The 23,085-nt window shown below is 45.9% G+C and overlaps 1 protein-coding gene across 1 annotated transcript in view; it reads right to left on the reverse strand.

Annotated features, from left to right (window-relative positions):
• PLEKHG4 (pleckstrin homology and RhoGEF domain containing G4) overlaps positions 1–23,085 on the reverse strand; it is an 88,338-nt gene that overhangs the window by 31,773 nt on the left and 33,480 nt on the right. Inside the window, exons 5-10 of the mRNA XM_059825080.1 lie at positions 21,452–21,575; positions 20,531–20,624; positions 15,338–15,424; positions 13,411–13,527; positions 10,492–10,590; positions 9,312–9,460 (exon numbers count right to left, since the gene is read on the reverse strand). Of these exons, the coding sequence (XP_059681063.1) occupies positions 9,312–9,460; positions 10,492–10,590; positions 13,411–13,527; positions 15,338–15,424; positions 20,531–20,624; positions 21,452–21,575 (670 nt within the window). The remainder of the gene's footprint in view (positions 1–9,311; positions 9,461–10,491; positions 10,591–13,410; positions 13,528–15,337; positions 15,425–20,530; positions 20,625–21,451; positions 21,576–23,085) is intronic.

Genomic DNA, 23,085 nt, shown 5'->3' on the forward strand with positions numbered 1-23,085 from the left:
TCTACACATATCCATCCACTTGCTGATACACATCTTAAAAACTTCATCTTAAATAATTTCTAGTATACTAGCAAACTCTAATGATATCCTGCAACTGGGAGTTTCATGGGAAAATGATACCTTGCATAAACAACTTCTTTCTTTTTCAGAGTCAGACTTGGGAGTTTTTCATTCCTGTCCTTCATGGCTTTCAAGGCAGCTTGGAGTAAACAAACCAAATATTGAAAATCTGGTTGAAGAAGAAAAAGTGACTTCCATCCTGCCACACAAAAGGAAACGCCTGGTTGTTAAGCACCTTAAAAGATATTTTAATAGAGGCCTGAGCAACTCTGAGGAAGAAAAGCAGAGTTGTTTGAAGTCAGTGGAAAGTCTTGTCTAAGCTCAGATTTGTTTGGATGCATTGCAGTTTCCCTGCACATGTGAGTGTGGTAGTAAGAGTCTTTCACTACATTCTTCCACGGTCAAATCATCCAAAGTAATTTTGCAATAGTGCAGAGTCAATATAATTTATAGCAAAAAGGAGTAGCTTGATGTCAGTTTATGTTTCCCCAAATCCTGTTTTCATTGGGCAATTATCGTTTCAGTGGAAAAGGTTCCAAACATCTTCAGTTTTCTGGAGAAGTGCCAAGCAGTTGTATAATGGTAGAGTAATTTTAAACCTATAATTTAGAAGGAACATTTCTGTCTGAATCCATCCTTTAAAAAAGCTATCCTTGGAGAGTTACACTTTAGTTTTCAAAGCAAAATACCTGATTTGCTTTCAAAAATAGATGGCCACGGAAGAGGCATCCAGCAGGCTTGCAAATGCAGGTGCTGCACGAGGCATGCCTGCCGATGCCAGTGAGACGCAAGTAGAAGAGCGCAGCAAGGGAAGCAGCAGAACCATTACTATTCTGCAGCTTACTGTCTGCCCCCTGAAAAACTGCTCTAGCCAACAGCAAGAACACCTAAAGTGAAGGCTAAAACCAACGCTCATCCTCTGACTAAGCTGGGTCAATTTTAAAATGGCAAAAATTTGTGTATGGAAGGAACACAAGATACATGGCCTTTTGCTAGTGTATTTGATGGATTTAGGCAAATACATTGCAGATAATTTGCCCTGGGAAACCAGATATTCCTGATCATTCTCTAATTTAGAAGAAACACCGTCAGATGTTACATTACTCTCATGTAGTCTTCCACTCCTGGGGCTGAACTTCCCTTGTGGATGCCTCTACAGGTTTTGGCAGAAAAGGAATAGGATCTGGCAACTAAGAGATTTAAAGGATGGCTTGCTCCAAGGATATCACCCAGATCATTTGTGCTGATGCCTTGGCTGCAAATCATTCACACATCCTGAGCAATGCTTCAGAAAGAAATCCTTCTAGCTTTGCAGAGAAAGTCCTGTGTGCCTGAGGGCTGTTTCACAGGAAGAGAAATGCATCAGAGCCCTTCTTGGTCATTAATGCATTTTGGTAGTAAATCTACCCGACTGCCGTATTTGTAATGATCCCATAAAAAGAGGTCAGCCTCAAATGCATGCTCCTGCTCTTCAAGCTGAAAACTTCACATGCAGCTGAGGTTAAAATTCAAACTGGCCCTGGTGAAGCTAATGCAGATATTGCTAAATAAACTGTAATTATTTTCTGCAGCACACAAATAGCCACAGTGGTTTTAATTACCCAGTAAAAGTATTTGAGGAACTGGGTACAGTTTTAGAACTCCTAAGTGTCCTTAGAAAGGCACAGAGGTCAAACACCAAGTTTGGGGTTGCCTGTGGGATTCCTGCCATTCTTGATGGGAACAGCGGATCTAGTGAGACCACAGACCTGACTGAATCCCTCCTCACAGGATTACCCGACAAGCACATGCACTGGGAGCAACCCATCTAATTAATACAACGCACCACAGACTGTAATTGCTGAGAATTCTCTTCTGGAGCACAGTTCATTTAAACATGTTTTTAGCAGAAATATACTGGGAAGTCCCTTTAAAAGCAAAGGGATTGATGCATACAGCTACACAAGTGTCCAAGCATGGTCCCAAGCTGCAACCTTGATTCTTTCCCCAGCCTGGCTTGCACTCAGTTACAATAAAACTGTGTGCAGACTTTGGTTGATTATAAATCCCAGTAAGATCCATAAAACTGACTGGAAAAAAACTTTATAGGAAATCCCAGACCAACAAGTAGCCTGCTTATGGGGAAGCTCACCCTGCAGTGGAGCCTGAGATAGGATGTGGAAACATTGTTCTGGGAACACCAAGCATCAAAGCTGTGGTTTTCTACCAGCTGTAAAAAAAACTCCTACCTCCAAACCTCATCCCACGTACATTAACCTATTTATGTTTATACTTGTTATCTAGGTCAAATGCACTAGTCTACGAGCTATGTTCCTGGGGTTAGGACCACCAGGGTTTCAAGATGCCCTGCTCAAGTATATACCCACTGTCATTTAAAGCCACATACTTATTTCCCTGATACATCCTCCTTTTGCACACTCCCAGTGTTTATGATAGACGTAAGAGCAGTGATTGTGCTATTAACTACCCCAGCAACAGAAACATCTACCCCAACACAGCCATATAAAAAACGGTGCTTGTGGGATGGTCTGGGCTGAGCCAGGAACTTCAGGCAGTTCAGCTAACATCCTATACTGGAAACTTTTTGCAATTTTTTCCGTAATATTTTTAAATGGATAAAACACATAGTGTGTCATTAATTACCTAATGCCCTGTTGGCATGACAAACATTGCAAACAAGAACAAGCAAAACCGGAGTCTTCTGGGTAAATTCCCGCTGAATCCAGGAAGATTTAGGACATAAGACAGCAGAAAATAAACAGCAGAAAGGGAGCTGAGAGGGATCATCTCATGAAAAGCCTAAAAGAACAATGAAAACTTACCTAGACAGAGCTCTGCAATCTTTCACCTGCCTGCAAATGCCACAACTGGCTCCACACAGCACTTCATACACAGCTCCATGGTCCTTTATGTGCAGAGCAACAAGGTTTGTTTAATGTGAGCCTAAGTGCTTTTCACCAGGCTAAAACCACCACACAAACAGAGGGAACAGGTTAGACTGTAACGAAAATGAATACCAAGCAGCATGGTATGTGTTTGGATAGAAATGTCGCCATGTGCTCCTCCCTCCACCTGACAAACAAATAAGACCACGGAAGAGCACTGCCACCCATGCACTGCTAAAGGCCAAAGGTTTAGTGTTCATCAGCATCTTCTGTGTCACCAGCAACAGCGCAGAGGTGTCTCACGGTAGGAAACCGCCAGTCTTTGAGGCCAGGACTTAAGCACAGTTTTTCAGCTCATTTCAAGGTATACTGAGAGCTTGTCCTAACCAAGAGATGAAGGTTTCAGGATTACGTCCACAGGAGAAACAGGCAAAGGACACCTATCAATGGAAGATGCATCTTGCATGCCATGTCAGGAGCGTGAGCTATAGAAAGCGGTAGCATAAGAGGTTCACCAAAGCTCCCAGAGATGCAGGAAGATGAGGCAGCGCTAGGTAAGCAAACCAGGAAAATGGCATCAATGAAAGGGACGCAAGCACTGCCACCTTTTGAAGCACATACAGACACACAGAGTAGCGACCATCAAACTGGCCACAGCACAGACAGAAACAAATACATCTCTAAAGCAGAAAGGGGATGGCAGAAGACAGTAATACCTCCAGGAAGGACTTCTCCATGTAGGTTGCCTGGCCATGACCAACAGCACATGGCAGCAGCTATCAGCTTGCAGGCACACACTTTTTAACTTCCAAACCAAGAATACCAGCCATCCCAGTCTCCCTAGACTGGGACTTACACACCAGCCACCTGTCTCCCCTCTACCCTTGCCCCATGTTTTGGAAGACCAGCTTAATCTCTCTGCCTAGACCCCAGACAGACAGAGCTTCAGATGGTGCTTGTGCAGTCCCTCTGCAGGCCCTCCTGGAGTCCCCAAGAGCTTGTACATTATCCAAGTTTACTTCTGCAGAAAGGAGCTCATACACCACTTGGCAGAATGGCACGTGCCTACCTTGGAGCATCCCAGGAGTTGCTACTAACAGAAGTCTTGCTAAAGACCAACAAACATGATCTCCTACAGCACCACACAGCTATAACCCACTGCGTCATTAACTGGCCACAGCTTCAAGCTGACCTAGTGCCTCAATACTGCTTATGGAAGCCAGGCACAAGAGCTGTGGAGGCTGTTAGCCGTAAGATCACTTTCTTTGTTGCTGTAATTGAGTCAGGTCCAGCAACAGGAACCTGGCAGCTGCTGCTCAGGAAGTCTGCTCCGCACTGCCCATTACCTCTGCTCAGCTCAGGTCCCCACCCAGGGCTTCCAACCAGATCACCAAGCCACACTAAAAATAGCCAGCTCACAAAACCAGCTCTTGGCTCTAGCCACTCCACCCTCAAAGTACAGAGCCTAACTCTACTGCCTCCTGCAAACAAAAGGAGAATTCACTCCTCCATCTATTTATAAGCTGCTTATTCACAGCTTGCAAGCACAAATTCTTTTCAGATGAGGAGCTTGGGGGAAGAGATTATGCTTTTTCTGGTTCCGTGTTGCACAGAGCCCAGCACCCAGCCTGGTCATTCCTTCACCGTCTGAGGTTTTTCTCTTTCTTTCAGCTCTCACAACTAGTCTTGTGGCTATCTTGCCTACCAACATGCAGAACATGATGCAATCCCACTCCTGTGCCACACTGAGAACACAGATTCACTGGTAGAGCCGGGCATGTGCCAGGTATATTCTGGTTTGACTAGTATAAGGCATCTTTATATTAATACAAAATGTTTGTATCTTCTTTACTCCACTTCTGACTCATAGCATATCTAGAGGACAAAAGGCATCACTGGACACCTTGTCTAGGCAAGTGATCCCAGCTCTTGGCTATGCTGGAAGAGGGGCAATAATGAGAACAACAGTGGAAAATGTCAGGCTAAAGACCAGGTTAGGTCTCCCTGCCTTGCTGCCCAGCCCCACGCAACTGCCTCACTTTAGTAAGAGCTCCCACTGCTGCTGTCTGGCTCCTGGCAGCTTCTCCAGGCTTATGATGGAAGTGTCAGAGAAATCTTCGAAATTCACCACAAAATAAGCAATGCAGTAGTCCACCTTCCACAGCTGACTTAGTGAGTTGCCTGCAAGCCCCAGGCTGGTTATCAATACACTAGATATACAGAAACCAAAAATACACCTGCTAGCCAACTCTATGTAACTTATTAAAAAGACCATGTTTAATAAAAGTTTCTGTCCAAAAGTGCAGAAATAAGTATTAATAGCATTAAAGTGTTGGTCTCTTCTCCCATGTAACTAGTGATAGAAAGAGAGGAAATGGCCTCAAGTTGTGCCGGGGAGGTTTAGGCTGGATATCAGGAAAAATTTCTTTCCTGAGAGAGTGGTGAAGCATTGGAACAGGCTGTCCAGGGAGGTGGTGGAGTCACCATCACCGAAGGTGTTCAAGGAACATGTGGACGTGGCACTGCGGGACACGGTTCAGTGGGCATGGTGGGGTTGGGTTGATGGTTGGACTTGATGATCTTGCGGGTCTTTTCCAACCTTAATGATTCTGTGATATGTCTGGCATTTGTCCACACTTACTGACAGGAACTTCCGCTAGGCTAACAGCTCTGCATTTCAACCCCCAGAAAGACTGGGACAGCAAAACCTGGAAGCTTTCAGCAAACAGACTTGGAGAAGCACCGAGCCTTCAGCGCAGCAGATGGTGTGAAGGCAAATGTGCTGGCTTTAAATGCAGCCAGCTCCACCAACAATGAATAAGTGGCAATGCCACCTTCAGCAGTCCACCTGCACCTCTGGGTGGCCAGCCTGTGCTGAAGCTATCATTACAGCACTTAAACAGGCACTACAAAGATACTGGTTTGTCAGTACCACACCCACGCCAACTCTAGGCCAAATTCAACCTGGTCTTCCTGGAGGTGGGAGAGTGGTGGGGGACCCGCTGAGCACACCTCATCCTCTTAGCCAACTCCCTGTGATGGGCTGCCTGCAGGACTCATGTTCTATTAACAGAGCTCCTCCTTTCTAAGCCAGGAAAAGGCTGAGATCCAGAAAGACTGCTTGGAGAGGTCTTTCTTTCCCTTTGTGAATATGCAGCTGGATGGGCGCGGCTATCTTTTACAGCTATACTTGGTGGAGAAGGGAGTATGGAGACTCTTGGTCAGCTCACATTGGGAACAGAGAGTGAGTAGAGTCACTGGTCAAAGCCGCTGCTGTGGTGCTACAGTATCTCTCAGGACGGGACCAACCAGGAGGGACTCCCAGAGGCTCTTCAAGCATCTGTCAGAGAAACAAATGGATGTACCACAACACATCTCTCCTGCATGACCACATCTCTGATAGGATGAGTTCAGTTTCTACAGGAAAGTAGCTGTGTCGCTGGCTTAGTAAATCCTTGCAAAGCCTGGGTCAGACCTGAACAGCAATGATATCCCACTGTTCTGTGTCATGAAACACTCCAAAGGGCATCTCGGCTCTCCAGGAGGGCAGAGCAGGGAAACATGCCAAAAGCAACCCCAGGGGAAGAGTTTCATTACTAAAGAAAGACTAAAGCAAGTCTTGTTTGCTATGTGCTCCCGAAAGGTATTTGGCAGATAACATCTGACTACACAGAGCACAAGCCTGCTTCCCTGCCTGTTTTAGCATACTATCTCTAACCTGCAGCCAAGCGTTTTCAGATGGGCTTGTCCATCTCTATTCTTACCATCTCCCGGTATTCTTTTTGCCACCTGAAGCCACAAACTAGCAAGAAAGTCAGCCGTGAGAGCAGGCAAAACATATCCCCTGCAAAAAAAGCAAGTGAATCTCTTGCTTGTTTAATCTCAAGATGACGGTGCAGCTGGGCTTGACCTCTTCATGCCTTTTAAGAAAAATCACATTTTTTACTTTTAGTTCTGCACTTTTGGTTAGCATATTTCAATTAAGTGGAGCTAAGAGTCCAGAAAACTGCTCTTAAAATTTTTCCCTCCATTTATATGCAATTCTTGCCCATTTTGACAGTTACCTGTTCACAGCTGGCCTCACAACTTCTGACTAAGAAGTCTTGGCAGTCATGACTCTCTGCTTGCTCAGGCTTTTGCACAAGAGGCAAGAAAAAACTAAAACAACGGGACACGAGATTAACATAAGAGCCAAAAGGTTGCTCGGAAGGGTAAAGCCGCTTGACTTGCTTTTGTAAATAATTTGATTTCAAGTATTGGGGGAGTGGGTGTGGAATTAAAGACTTAAGCATTGATCAAGATTTTACAATTCAAAGTTTAGAAAAGCTGCTGAGTGCACGGACACAACCAGTCCTGTTCCATTTTCACACGTCACCAGTCAAAAATCTAATATTGGACCCACATACATCAATAGCTACTCCAGGCTAGCTTAGTAGGCCAACTACAATATTTTGTCCCTAGCCTGCTTTGATCCTATCTGTTAAAGACGCCTACGAGAATCATAACCACAGGACCCTTTACAGGGCTAGCAGAGCTCAGAACCTTTAATATCTGCACACCAGTTTGGAGAGAAGGAACAAGTGTAGAAGCCATGGAGGATCTAAAATCAACAGTGCCTTATACAGAGTTCTCTGGCCAAGAGCTTTTTCCCCCACTTAAAACGATCCTGGAACAAGGAAGAGTAGACTTTTTTAGTCCTCTGCCCTGAGTTACATGACAAGCAGGCATTTCCTCAATTAAAATACTGCATGGATTTTAGTTTCTGCAACTACTCCACAGGCTAGAAGAGGACTAACTTTCTCCCGCTATATTCATTTACACTCCTCAGGCTGAAGAGAGCTACATATATTGGGCCCATAGCATACACACTCCATTCATACTGGCAGGGAACAAATATAACCTGAATTAAGACAGAGAACATGCTACATAGCCTCGGCATGCGCTCAAACACTGTGCAATCAAAGAATTACGTGTATCCTCCAACCCTGCCCTTGCTAAGGTAATCAAAGCAGTAAATTATCCTTAGGGGCTGTGCCAGATCAGGTTTCAAAGTTGATCATTTCCCTGCACAAGAACACAGGCTTAGCTTAAAACCACAACACAACATAAAAAGCATGCACGATCTCCCCATTCTCCTAGGACTGAAGTTGTTGTGTGTTACTTAAAATACAATAAATAAAAAAACCAAAACACAATAGCCCACATTATCTGTGCTTCTCATGACATGTCAGAATGGAAAGGCTATACTGTACTAATTCTACCCAAAACTGCATCAAGAGTACTTCACCCGTTCAGCAAAAGAATTGTGTCTGCACAGCCTGCCAGAGCTGCTGACAGGAGCCACAGCAAGCAGGGAAAAGAAACAGTTACGCAGCCTGTCCTCACGCTGCCCTCTCACTCAGCACCGAAATACCGACCCCCCTCTCCCAGTGACAGCAACTTGCACTGTCATCCACTTGCTGAATTTTCAAAGAGAAATGTTGTTCTTTTCCCAGTGTTGGGGTGAGATACCCTGCAAGCAATTTTGTTATCTTCTCTCCATTCCCTCCCTCAAAACCTCCCAACTTGCGATGGCAACAGAGAGTTTAACCAGAGCAAGGCTGTGGATGCACGGAGCCATTCCACACCACCCTGCCATCCGCTACGCCCTCGTCTGCACCCACGCGCCAGCATTTATCTCACACTTGGGCTGGAAGCTCCTGGGTGGGAGGGCTGCCTTTTTACCTTGCTGTTTGCACAGCACATAGCACAGAGGCCTTCACATGCTGATAGGCTTCAGGTGTTTTAACAGTACAAACAGGAGTTGTGCAATGCCCTGGGGTTTTCAAACAGCTGGCCTCTCACAGTCTCCGCTTCTCATACCGATTCTCTAAATGGGCAGTGAATATTTGTTTGTGCAAACCGTACCAATGTGCAAGGAGATCAGAGCTTGCTTCAGCCAGAAAGCATTCCTCACAGTTAAGGTCCTTGGAAATCCCCTTGCATAAGGAGTGCCTTGCTAAATCACACAGCGATAATGCCCTGGACCTAAACATTCATCACTGGCACCATCAATTAAGGCTTGTGTTTTAGAGGTGCACAAAATATCCAGCCTTCTCTCCACTACAGAAGATTAAGTCTGATTTGGTTTGGAAAAGGAACTTTAACCATCTAAGTGAATCCACCCAGACAAGTTTTTGGACTGGGAAAGAAGCGGTCAGGGTAAGAGTAAAACTCATCACGCTTTTCACCTTTGCTGTTTTCAACAAAAGTCCTTGCCACATGAAGCTGCTCTCCAGCCTGCACCAATGATGGGTCACCTCACAGACTCCCAGCGCCTGCTTTTTGCTCATCTCCATCTTCTCTTCTCCCGCTCTTGGGCCTTACCTGTAGTCATGAGTGAGGGTGACACAAGACTCCTCCTTCCTCAGCCTGGCCAGGAGCGCTCCACCCTCCAGCTGCAGCCTGACCAGCCGTGCGTCTTCAAGAACGTTCTTCATCAACTGCCTGTAATTCCTCAGCAGCACAGCTGCCTCCTGGATGGATCGCAAGAGTGAGATGAGCAGTTAGTTACTGCAACGCACAGTCAGTGAGGGAACGGGCAAAAACCAGCACCCAACCCAAACCACATCTCACCTTGGCCCACCCTAGGAAAGAGGGAGGCTGGCTCCCACAGCTGTTTCTCTCAAGCCTGCCAAGTCCACAGTGATTAGCAGTGCTCCTTATGTTCTCGATACTTTCCCCACCAGGCTAAAATTGAAACCCAATTCCTATCATTGCCCATATTCTATTTGCTGGGCATAGAAAGAATAAGCTTTCCAGTGTCATTTGCCACTCACAGCTAGCTCCTACTGTTCTTGGAGCAAGCTGTGCGACAAGATGCATGTGAAGGGTTTGTGGGTATACACGTGTACGCAGGAAGGCCCAGATGGGCCACTATGATATCTCCCATTGCTTTACTCTTGGGACCCTCAGAGCTGGCAGCAACCTCCTACCATGTCAGGGGTACAGCAGCTTCTCAAGAGCGGGGGAATATAATGTTTGCAACAACACAGGTTCAGTCTTTGTACCCTCCTCTTCTTGCCCACTTCCAAACTTCTGTTCTGGAGACAGCACAGCCTTGGCCTGGTGAACACCATCTATGTTGTCACCCAACTTTATTCCAGGCCGTTCAAGCCAAGCTGGTGTGGCACAGCCTGAGGCAGCTGCTCACTACTAGAGACACCAAAGCCAGCACCAGCTACAGAGCTGTGGAGCTGCTAAGAATGCACTCCAACGCTGGGGTAAGCACCCAGCAGCAACAAGCACAGCTGAAGAGGAGATCTTCTGGAGTGACAGCAAGGGATCAGAGAACCAGCTTCTACACCCAGTGGAGCCTCTATCGCTTCATTTGGATTAGCTTCTACCAGTCCCGCTGTCCTGACAGCTCCACAGTGACACACAGCACTCGGAATACCTTGCTACTACAGCTTGCAAATTCAAAGCTACAGCTTTTCGGCAGCTATCCAGCCTCCTGCTCTCTTCTGTCCCAGGGCCACCTCTGACACGAGGTGAAGGACATGTTTACCTCAGCTCCTTCTGGTAATTTTCCAGATTCCACTTTATGAATGGCTCCCTGGAGGAAGGCACAAGCACCTTGGCATCTTTGTAGCAAATGTTCCAGCTTCTACAAGAAGAAAGGACCAAGGCAGAGATTATTGTCTCACGGCTTACAAGAAAGCTGTCTTTTCAGCTTGCAGAAGGTTAGAAGTACAGAAATCAAGAAAGGATCAAACGCATTAACCTAGGAGTTCAATTACAGAATTCAGTGAGGCTGTGTCAGCAAAGAGAAGCCCATCAGAGGCTTCAGATGCATCACTCTATACCAAAACCTCTATGCAGACCTTACAAACTTGCATATTCGTGGCTTGTATGGGCCATGCTTTAGAGAAAGAAAAAAAAAAAAAAAACAGTACACTTATGTCCCACATTCTTCTACTATTAGCATTTCTTGTAATTTCCCACTGAAATGAATCACTATGCATGAATTTTGGAGGAACAAAACATATAAAGAGTACTTGGAATTTCTCTACTTCAAATCATTTCTCTTCATATTAAACGTAGTGTAAATTAAAGATTAGGAAACTGGGGAGCTTCCACAATTAAGCACCTTAAAGTACTGACAAATCTGAAATCCCTCAGCTCTTCGGGGGAAGGGGCGGTGAAGGAAAACAAAACAAAGAAAACCCCAAACATTTTACAGGGGTTCATGAGACAGTACTTTTTGGGCTTTGTATCACTGATTTTTCTAAATACTCTCAGATGCCACCCTCTAGCCACTGTAATCTGAGAAGGGAGAAACATCTATTCCAAAACAACCCTGCTCAAAACAAAACAAAAAAGCAGCTGTTTGACTCTTTACTGAATCAAACTCCCTCCTCCCTGGAGTGCTGGAACAGCCCCAGCAGTGACAGATTAGCAGGCAGGATGCAGGTGAGATCACCGAGACAGGAAATAAACACTGTTTGCTACATCGCTGCAGATCTAAAGGGGTTGAACATACAGGTCACTATCACACACAGTACATCGTATAAATAGGCAACCCATACAGATTGATTCCTACACTAACTCCCTTTGGTAACACTTTGCACATTAAGAGGTAAGACGTAAAGAAGTCTGATAGCATGCTCCTTCCTTCAAAAATTATCTTCCTGCATGGACAAGGCACCTCAGCTCCCAACTCTGTCCAGAAAACTAATCCATAACCTTCTGCAAAGCTTCTCTGCTTCCTCACTGCGAAATAAACCTCAAATTCAGTCCCAGACACCAAGATTAGGCTTCAGTACCTCTACTCCATCAGCATGGGTTCATACTAGTACTTTTAGATGCAAGTATTAGAAACCCATTTTTAAACAACTTGGAAAAGATAAGTTAACATTTGGCACGTGCTAAGCCTAACTGCTGAAGCTTGCCACCAGCAACACAGTGGTATTATCAGTGATATCTTAACCTCCTTCAAATGCTGCACTGTCTGCCACACAGTGCTCTGGGCAGTGAGATCACAGCCAAAAGACCACTGGATCTTTTGGAAGCAGAGCTGATGGTTCTGTCATCCACCAGGGTGAGCAAGTCAAATGCAACGTGAAGACAGCCAATTTGTGTGGAGATTTACAGAGATTTAATCCCGTCTAGTCTCAGCGTGCCAAATCATGTCTCAATATGGCTTTTAAAGACTCAACAAGCAGATGATCCACAGGACCTATGCTCCCTCCGCAGCACAAGTGTACACAGAGCTGGGTATTGGTGCCACAGATGCTACTTTTGCAGATTTATGGCAGCCTGCACACACCCTGCTGCATGGCCAGCAACACCTGGAGTCCTGCCGCAGATCATCAGCGTGTGCTGCATTGGTGGCTGCAGCACCCATCGGTGCCTGCAGCACCCTTTGCCAGGGCTACCTTCTTTATAAACCGTGGCTGGGTGCTGCAGTTTCAGCTCTCTATCTCTGAGGTTTAACCTGGGTCAGCTCAAACATTTCCATAGCGTGGTCAGCCTCCCTACATCTTGGGCTGGCTCTAATCCGCACTGGGTACAGTTCACTGTAGATCTCTTGATCCACGACTCTTCTGGAGAAAAGTGCAAAGGTCAAACAGGATCACAGCACTGAGGCATGCTCAGAGCAGCCAAACAACAGGGAGAAGGAACAGATCGCTGGTACTGCCTCCTACTGTTATCTTCATCCTGACACTCACTGAATGGAATCTGCGTGTTTCTTTTGTTTCCTTGCCTCACGTGGCCAGCTCTCAAAGAGGAATACAGTGCTCCCCTGCACTGAATCTTCTCTGTATTTTTAGTTTAGATGCTTTCTAAAGAGTTCAAGTTTTATGACAACTTCGGTAAGTAAGCAAATTATATCTAGAAATATCTTTCTCCTCCTTTAGAAGTATCTGAACTGATTATCAAGGAACTTCAAGTTTCACTCCCGCCAGGATTGCAGTTTTTAAGGAGCTCTTAGCCTGGTCTGGGGAACTTCCTCCAAAACCAACAGGATCTAACTATTTTTATTATGCTCGAGTTTTTGATTGCTAGTTCAAAGGCAACGTGATACTAACACCTTCTCCTCAGATTAGCACAAGAAGTGCCTACCCTTGAGCCCCAGAGTATAACCGAAGTGCCACTGTCTATCACAACAAAACAGGATTCTGATTCTCCCTTCCCTTCAAAATATGGTCAGATCTGAATTAATGCAGTTCAGGCAGATGAATTAAAACCGAAAATTTTAGTTCCTGCAGTCATGCCAATAGGTCGCAGTGTGCATCCATTTTATGAAGAGAGTAGTAGCATTCTTTTGGTAACAGAGATTCATTTGCATACATAATAGCTATTACAGGAACCATTGTCTTTTAATGCTTGTAGGTTCAGCTGTTGACAAGCTGCTCTTGCTTCAACTCCGTTACCATGCCATTTCTTCTCTCAGATACCAAAGAACACAAGACATCCTACTCACCATGCGGAAGCTTAACCAGTCCCGGTGGCAATAAGGGAAGGTCCCATCCAGTTCTAGAGGCAGCTGTGAGCTGTCTATGTGCTTATGGAGGGATTTCATGGAGGTGAGAAGTTCAAACTGCACAGGAATGGAAGAAATAAAAGCACATTTGCATTAGGGTGTGAGTATTGGAGAAGGGAAGGTTAACAAAAAGACAGCATCCTTTATTTCTTTATTTATCTTGCATAGAAACAAGGCACACAGCATATATCTGCAACATAACTACAGTATGAAGGAAAAAAAAAATGAATTCAATCTTAAAGCAGCTTGCTGTACAGCTTAGTGGGCGAACCTTGAGGGAATGCAGGCCACAACACGCTGTTTCACCAAGCAGAACATCTGTGATGGGAGTCTGGCAACAGCCAGCCTTCTCCAGAGCCAGTACCTCCTAGTATAAGCAGAGCAACTCCCTCATATGTTCCCACGTTGTGCTGCGATTTGCATTTGTTTGGGGAGTCTGAAAGGTTAAGTCCAGCCCCAGCTTCCCCATTGCACCTCCTGGGAAAACAGTCTAACAGAACAGCCTCTGCCCTACCCTAAACTCTCCACTCATCGCAGCAGCTATTTGCTCCAAGTGTTTCCTGGATCTCAACACAGATAACTTACCTTCTGTGAGTCTGTAGGACCTCAGAGCATTTTTATACTCACCAGAGAAACAGACAAGTGCTCCTGCAGGTACATGGAAGCCAGCCCAGACACCAGGAACTCAGGTGCAGACATTTAACCCCCACACACACACTGGGAAGTTTCCACCTCCTTACAAAATAGTGATGAGGCTTCCAATTCCTCCCGCATGCCCATGTCTTTATTAGCCTTTGCTCTGTTCCCTCCCACACACTTTGCATTTGTTCAATGCGTTTAATGTCTTCTGTAGCTCTCCCTGCATGCACATGCCTGTAGCCCCCCTTCTCAGTTCAAATTCTTCCACGTGGGGGCAATGAGGAAATGGTCTAACAGCATTTGTTATTCTTTAGCCTTTCAGGGCAGCACACCACACACACAGCAAAACTGATGCTATTTGCAATGTCTTCATCTACAGGAGCCAAAAGGGAGGTCCTGGCCTACTCTAAAGTCTATGGGGTTTTGGCAGGCACAGAATTTCAGTCCACTCTTGTAGCTTGTAACAGTCTTAGAGCAGAGAGAGATGACTAAAATGCAGTCTGATGCTCTATTCACTCACCACAGAGTGGCTGAGAGCCTACATTCCTTATACAGCTATGGAATACCAAGGCAGATTTACTTCTAGTGGGGGTGTTCAGTGAGGTTGTGATGATTTTCTCTCCTCCATTAGCACCTCCTGTTAGCCTTCCCAGACATTTCAGCTGCAAAAGGGAGCCTCACACACATACACATCTCCTCTTCCCCCTCTTGCAGAAGTCTTAGCCTCTGACAGCACAAGCTATGAGGAGAGGAAACATGAGCTATGCAAAATGTAGGAAGGCAACAAGTACCTTCAAACAATGGAGTTCAGCATTTAGCTTAATGTGATCTCTTCCTCAGCAAGGACTTCCCCCCCTTGTTAACAACAGAACTTGAAAAGCATCTCTATTACTGTTAATTGTGCAGGGCTCCTCCATACAGTTATCCACACTCCCAACAAACCCCCTGTGTCTTGAGGGCCCCAGCAGACTGACATAATTATGGCGCAAATGTCACTGATGGACTCGGCAATAAACACAGCATGACAGAGATATGTTCAGCTCGCATAAACTTTACAATGCTATAAACACCACACCCGTAAAAGACTACAACCATAAAATTCAGAGAACAACTACAGAGATTTCATGTGAGAATAAACATACATCAGATGACAGAACTTGCTGTTCGGAGAGTTAAATAGAGGATATCAAGAGCTCCCCAGCAACCCCTGACTGAATGGTTCCATTACCTGTCCTGCTGGTGGCTTCTCCATCCGAAAAGTCAGATCTCTCTCAACCAGAAGCAGTACTCCATGAATACAATGAGGATCCATGTCCTACAACAGAACAGAGCGCAAATCCATTACCTATCTGCCTGGGATGCTAAGGAGAACATACCATACCAGGTTTGCACAAGAGTAAGCAATTTATCCTTCAGAGGCATTTACAAAGCCTGGAAGGCAGTCAGCAGGTATAGGGAAGGCCATTCTACAGAGCACCAAGGCTACGTCCTTAAGGTAGTTTGCTTCAGATCAACTAGTCCCGCAGTATTTAAGGAAGCAATGAAAGAGGTCAGGTCTTGGCTGTACTAAAAAACCCTCTGCCTTCTACACGATGAAATGTGTCGGGGCAGGGGGACAGGGACCAAAAACCATATTCAAATGTCCAAGTTTTTCCTTGATAACTTTCCTGGTCACTTCTAACCAAAAGCAAGGTTTTTTTATTTCCCCCACAGTGCCACAAGTGTCATCTTGTCTTTACTTACTGCCAACTCACAATCAAGGACTTGCATCCTGTTGCTACTGTTAAATGGACAGAAATCCCAAACACAAGGGACATCTGGCAGCGGTAGTTCAAACTCGGTGATCCAGGAGCAGCTCTCCAGTTATAGAAGCACTCTACAGGGTAGTGTGAAACAGGCACAAAGAGCGACAGCAGGGAGAGGGAAATGTAGGAGAAAGATCCAGATCATGGGGACAGGACCCACTAAATACATGATGCCTGGACAAGGATAGCAAGGAGAGCAGCCATTTGAGCTGTCATTCCACATGGTTAAATAAGAGCCATCCCATCTAAATGTCTCCTAGATGGTCTTTGCCTCTGCAAAGAGCTTGGAAACTGTCAAGCAACAAATCCTTTCCGGTATTGCTCGAGCTGCAAGGAGCCTGCCACACAGCAGGCCATGACAACAAGGGAACCCTGTTTAAATAAATGGCCCCGGCAGTGTTTAAGGTTAAATATCTGACATGAGCAGCAGAGCCAGAGTACACAGGCAAGTGCACCAGCAGAGACTGAGCCACCTCACCTGACACCAGGCCCAGTACAGCAATTAAGAAACAATGCCAACACAAGGAGACCCTATTCTGCAAGTGAAAGCAGCAGCAGAGATTCCAGAGCAGAGGAAAAAGACCTTTCTCTCACTTAGTCCTAAAACAGGATCCTTTCAAACAGGTAGCAAAAAATCCCAACTGAAACACCTCCCAGAACAGTGAGAGGTTTCTCAGTTTTCTGAAATCCCTTCCTCCAAAGAAAGTTATTCACACTTTCACTGATATTTGAACACTGATCAAAAGGCCAAAAAGAATTTATTGCATAATTAGGCTGTATTAGGTAAATACTAAAGCTCACCTGAAGAGAAGATGGGGCAGCATTTACAGCTGTATCAGCAGCTCTGAATTTGTCTGCCAGGAAGTACTGAAGGATGAAGACTAGCCACAGTTTCAAGACAGATCATGGTACTAAATAAATTTATTCTTTCACAATCCCTCTTCTACTCCAACAGTCATGAGATGTGCAATCCGAGTGAGGGATAAAGGTAGTGGTGGTGTAACACGAGGTTACAACAACAGCCAAAACACTCACTTGCATGTTTGCTACTGCTGAAAATAGAGACTGAAAAACCATTCACAAATAAAAGCTGTCAGGGGAGAAGCTCAGGGTTTTCCAATCCAAGAAGTAGTCATATTTCGAAAGAAATCGAGTATTTTTCACTGTATTTTTTTTTTTCTTTAAACAGCTGAAGAGAAGTCAGTCTCATACAGCACTGATGGAGCAATCCAAATGGACGAAAACAGTTTATAGGAGCGCCTCAGGAGACAGGCAGAGCTGAAAGCAGCAAGATGCTACTTGAGGAAGCTTTCCTGCAGCTTTCTGCACAATCTCTTACCACCTTTGCTATCAAAACCAGCTATCTGGAAGCAAAGAAAGAGTCCCACACATGTAAGTTAACTCCTTGCCTCCCAGAACAGGCGCAGTGTGGACAGTGTAGAATAGAGGAACATCAACAGGAGCTCAGAAAATCATGGTAAATACCCATCCCTTTACAATTATTCTTTAAAAGAGAATCAGGTACTTTCTTCCATCTTTCTCAGACTGAAGTTTCAAACAGTATTCTGGCTTCCTGACCCAAATGGAAGCCCATGTCCAGACTTAACATCCCTGGCACAGTTTGAAGCACAGGCTGCCTGTGCAGATGGGACAGTCCCCAAATACCATGTTCAATCTCAAAGTGACCACTTCTAATGGAATAGTAGGAGGTCCCTGGTCTTTAACATCAGACCAAGGTCCTCTGTACTTCTGCAGTAACAGGGCATGTAAATATACCCCTTGAACAGAAAGAGTTGCAGAGAAGTTTTCTGCTTTGAACTGCTACTGTATCTCTGCCTTCATAAACACTCTTCCCTTCCCCATCCAACACACAGATGCAGCAGATTACAGGATTAATCATTCGCACTGATATGCAAAATTCAAGAGACTCTCACTCTATAAAGACTCAGGCAGAGAGAAATCCCACAGATATCTGTTCACTGAAGGCCAGCACAAACATTCCACTGTCCATGCCCTGCCTGCTCACTAACCAAGGGATCGGCCCAGCACTACTGAGCGGCAAAGTTCTTCTGACCAGGCCCCACAGCACAGAGCTTACTGGTGACAGCCTGTGACCAAACATCACAGCAGCATTCACCCCCACAAAAATCCTTCCTCCAAAGCATCATTACGCAGTTTCCCACAGAAACAAACACCATCTATTCTTGCAGCGCGTACACACTACGCATTTCCCTTCACCTCCGTATGGAGCTGCCAGAGTTCCTCCTTGCTCCTTCCTGAGTTAGCTCTGCTGCAGCGCTTTATTCTGCCTCTGCTCTCAGTGCTGTCTGGGACAGAAGGATTTCCAGCAGTGCCCAGCCACCCACATTCTAAAAAGGGAAGTGGAAGAAAGTCTTGCAGAACACAACTGCCCCCCACCCTGAAGGCAGAGAGGATGAGAAGCTTTCACCAGTTTACTAGGTGACTACAGACAGAGCAACTGACAGTCTCCCAGTGCTGTAGGGAAAGCTACCTGCAAGCACCAAAAGTTGTCCATTAGCACTTAAAAAGTCCGTTTGTGCATTTATTCTGAAGAGATGGAAGAGTGGAATAAGTATTTTCTCATACTGACAGATTTTTAACCCAGAAACCTGTGGGATCAAAGTCTTCCCTCCCCAGGGAGGTTCTCTAGGGTTAACAGATCTGAGCACTGCAGCAGGAAGGGACTCTGCATTAGGTCATCCGATCTGTGCTTACCCACTGTGAAGCAGCACTCCTCACTGCTCAAGAGGAAAACGTCCCTTCAAAATTGAAGAAGCAAAACACTGGATCTCAACATTTAACAGATTCCACCCACACTATCATAGTAGGCTTCACAAAAGCCATGTAAATAAAGTCCTGTTGAAGTGAAGAGCAGAACAGCGGAGCCATGAGCTCCAGAGACAGTCTGCCAAAGGTAAGAGATACTGGGAGATGCATCAGGGATTTCAGAAAGGACCCCAAGGAGATGATGTGTTTTGCGACCTTACGGGCACAACATACAGTCTCTGCTTCTGTATCCACCGGCCAGCAAACCTTGCTGCGCTCTAAAAAGCCTAGTTTGCCTCACCGTAGTTACAGTCAGTTTTCTGTACTTCTCTATCCTTATTTCAGAGCAGATGAGAGTACTGCTGTGGGATCACAGAGGTAAACATGAAGGATCTCCAAAAAGCTCAGAGGAGCCAGGGGATTATTCCTGTGCCATAACCAGATGATGAGCTAGCTGAACAGGTCTTGTTTATGGAGTGTGCAGAAGAGTCAGGGTAAGGACCAAAAAACCACAAGCAGAGTAATCAGCCTCTGTCAGTCACTGTTACCTGGAGCACACACTCAGCTCCAGCAATCTGTCTTGCAGCACATTAATCCCTGTTAACTAACCGTTGCACCACCCTGATAATGAGGTGCTCAGAGCCAAACAGCCACCACAGCAGGATATTACAGAGGCAGTGCAAAAAGCTTTCCCCTCCCTCCTCTTTCCAGAGGGTAGGAAACTTAAAGTTAGAATGGCTTTATTCCTGCCATGCTTGTATGAGACTGGAGACCCCAAAAAGCACATTAACCCCTGTTAACTCTCAATGTGTTGCCAATCTCCAAATCATCCCACTAAGGCATGACCATGCAACCACGGGCAATGAAACACTCAAAAGCTTTAGCAAGCCCACTGCCATGTGGGCACAGCATAAAAGAGAAGATAACTTGCTTGTTGCTTCTGCAGAACCGAGCAGGGCACCAGATTACTCCTTCACCGCAGAGAATGAGCGCACTGATAGAGCTCACAGCTCCACCCAGCCCAGGAAGCAGGAGGACAGACCTCTGACTCAGCCCCAACTCTCAGATGTGGCACTGAAGCACATAAATCACAGAGGCACCAGCCTCATTAAAACATTGCCCTGTTCCAGTTTGCAGAGTTTGAGTCCTGAGAGACCTAAGCTCTGATTTAAAAGGAACACCTGCTTAAACGAAATTAGTCATAGCTACAACCCAGCATCTCCTTGGCTTTCTAACAGCAGCAGATAGAAGCTATCTGGGAGCGGGGGCAACACAACCCACTTGCTTTCCAAGTGACTGATATGAAAGCCTTTGACCTGAAGCAATATAGAGTTACAGCATGTCTGATTCCAATCATTCACTGACAGCCACATCAACAGCTGCATGCGCTCTTCCACCTGGCATGACAAGCAGCGTCCTTCCCTTCCCTCTGCAGCAGGCATCTCTTCCTCCCTGCTCCGTGGTGGGCAAAACTCCCTGCATATTTGAGACAGCCTCTCCGTGCAGGGGACAACGTCTTCAAGCATGATAATTCATGACAGTGTTTAGACTTGGGTACAGGCTGTTCTCAGCACAGAGACATAAGCAAATTTGGAGGGGTTGGGGAGGGGTGTTCTCCCCTAACTCAGACTTGCTTAGGCTTTTTGCTTTGTCTGCAGTCTAGCAAGTCCAGGTCATTCTCCTAAAACAGGGCTGGGTGCATAACTCCACCTCCCAAAGCCAACTGAAAGCCAGGTGGCAGATGGAGACATAAAGCAGCAGATGGAGATGTAACATCCAAGCAAGACAGCAAGCCAACTAGTGTTCCTTTGCCCGAACTCACAGCTCACCTGCAATATGCTGAACGCCTTGAAGAGAGCAGGAACCGGTGAACAGCGACGAGCATCCACAAGAACAGTTAGACCCAAAGCCTGACATTCTGGTCTGCAAGGACAGAGAAAAAGGAGGTCATGTTTGTCACCAATGAAAAATCAACAAAACTATGGAAACAGAACCCGTAGTCACGACAGGGTGGGGAAAAAAGAGAAATCAACAGTACATTATGGCTCTGTAAGGACAGGGAATGAACTGGCCACCTTCTCCTAACCAAAATATATAAATGGAAACCACCACCTGGCGTGCTCAGTTTTTACTTTTGCTACTAACAGAGAGTTAGCTTTACCTCTTATTAGTTTAATCATCTAGAAGTGAAACAAAGTCTCAGTAGAGCCTGAGATAAGCTGGGGGGGAAGAGTCTGTCATAGTGAAAGGAAGAGTAGCTGCAGCAAATTCCAGCCTGCAGACTCCAAAAAGAATTGTCAGCCAGACATCAAGGCAAATTTTCTCAACCCTTGCAGATCCTCCCTCCCTCTCAGCTTGGAGGCCCAGCCTTAAAATATCATGTCACAGCACTGTATCACAGAGCTGCTGCATGACTGCCCCATCATAGCTCCCAAATCCCATTTTTTGAGCTAATGAAGGATAGCAAGAATGGCTTGGATTCATGGCAATGCATGAAAACACTCAGTACATACCTATTTCTACCACACCATGTGCACAAAGCACATACAGAATAGCCAAAGTGCTTACTGAGCACCAGCCAGTTCACCCTAGCAGGAGATTCCCACCTGTACAATTTCAGGACTGTTTGGACCAGGTTCCTGGGCCAATAAGACAATACATTCCACTCACCACCTCAGCTTCCACAGCCCTGAAAGGCAAAGCGGACACGGCAGCAGTGTCCACCCTGTCAGCCCAAGAGTGTCACAAACCTTGGGATGCTATGCAAGTACAGAAGAAGGCGTACAAGCTCAGTGGTGTTGCAGTGAGGGTTTAACCAGGCTGTGTTCCTTGTTGTTATTATGGCCACTGCACGTCCCGATTTATCTCTGGTACCTGTAAAAGGAGGGGGGATGTGTGAAAAAAAGGTCACACAAGGAAGCCAACAGAGCCTGGTTCCAGGTGCGTATGCCTCATATTCCCCTACTACCACCCCATCACCTTCCTGGAAATGTTCCCAGAACTAGATATAGGGTATGTTGCAGACCATGGTAGGCTATAAACACATTTCCAAAGTACCCAAATGCTGCCCCAGAGTTAAGTAGCAAAACTCTGCTTGTCTTTTTCCCATGATAGTGTTAAATTTGCTTCTACCCAAACACATTCTTCATAATATATGGCTGAATTTAGCTAATGATAACCCAGCCTTTTGAGAAAAGCAAGAATCTCAAATCCAAGTGGAGGTGAGATTATTTAGGCTACAACATTCACATTGCTGTCAGACAGAACACAGACAGGTTTGCAGAACAACATGTGCTACCTGAGACTGGGTGCGCATACCACAGGCTGAGCCTACCACATAACCAGACATCTCCTCCTGGGAGCAAAGCCCTGGAGCCAGAGCCTGGAGCTCCTCTTCAGAGGCTGCAGAGCGGACAGCCCAGGAGCACACTCTAGCCTGCCTACAGCTCTGACAAGGGCAGGGTCGGTGCCAGGCTTTCATTACTTTCAGAGCTTGCTCAGTGCCTAGGGAATAGATAAGGCACAGTATGGGCAACACAGCTGAGTTGTGATATATTGAGGAAGGAGAAACCCCTCTGCCTCAGTTAGGCAGGACAACAGTTCTCTGGCCCCCGCTTTCCAAAAGCCCAAAGACACAGCTTATCACAGGAACCAAGCCTGCTCTATGAGCTCCCAAAACTAAATGATAGTCTGGCTTTAGCCACAATGCACACCAACAGCTCTGAAGAGAAGGACGTAACAGTGCCATTTCTGGAATTACATCCAGGCTCCTCTCCAGACGCAAAGGAGAGAGAAAGAGCAAGCGGACACACCACTTTGGAGACCCAGACCTGCCTCTGCCATTCAAAAGCAGGCAGTGCCTCTGGAGCAAGAGCCTGCTCAAGCGACCAGCACTTGTGCACATCACCAAGAAAGTAAGTGATCTGGAGAACAGCAGGGACTACACCTCTACTGCGTGAAAATTCACAAGAACAGGAGCCATTTCCTGTCATGCACATTGTATGAGAGAGAGGGGAAAAAATCCCAAGCACAAGACAAAACCAGAGGCTTAGAGAAAGCTATGTCTTTTTGTCTCTTCCGAATTTTATCGCTACCACAGGAGATACTGTCCTGGACCACCTCTCTCCCCATCCCAGGGACAAGCACGTGAGTTGACAGGTAAAACAGATACAGATGGACAGCCCCAAGCACAGAAAACTGCCCTGGTGCGATCTCAATCTGTCACTAGGACGTGACTTGAGTAAGGGCCACAGACACAGATGGGTATCATGTAGAAGCAGGGCTTTCTCTCTCCCAGGGACCAGAACTGTGACACAGGCTTTCTCCTGCTAACAGCACGGACAAAATCTTTCATCATCTGTGTGATTCAGGAGGAGTTTTATTA

This window comes from Gavia stellata, chromosome 15 (assembly GCF_030936135.1).
Source record: "Gavia stellata isolate bGavSte3 chromosome 15, bGavSte3.hap2, whole genome shotgun sequence".
Classification (NCBI taxonomy): domain Eukaryota; kingdom Metazoa; phylum Chordata; class Aves; order Gaviiformes; family Gaviidae; genus Gavia; species Gavia stellata.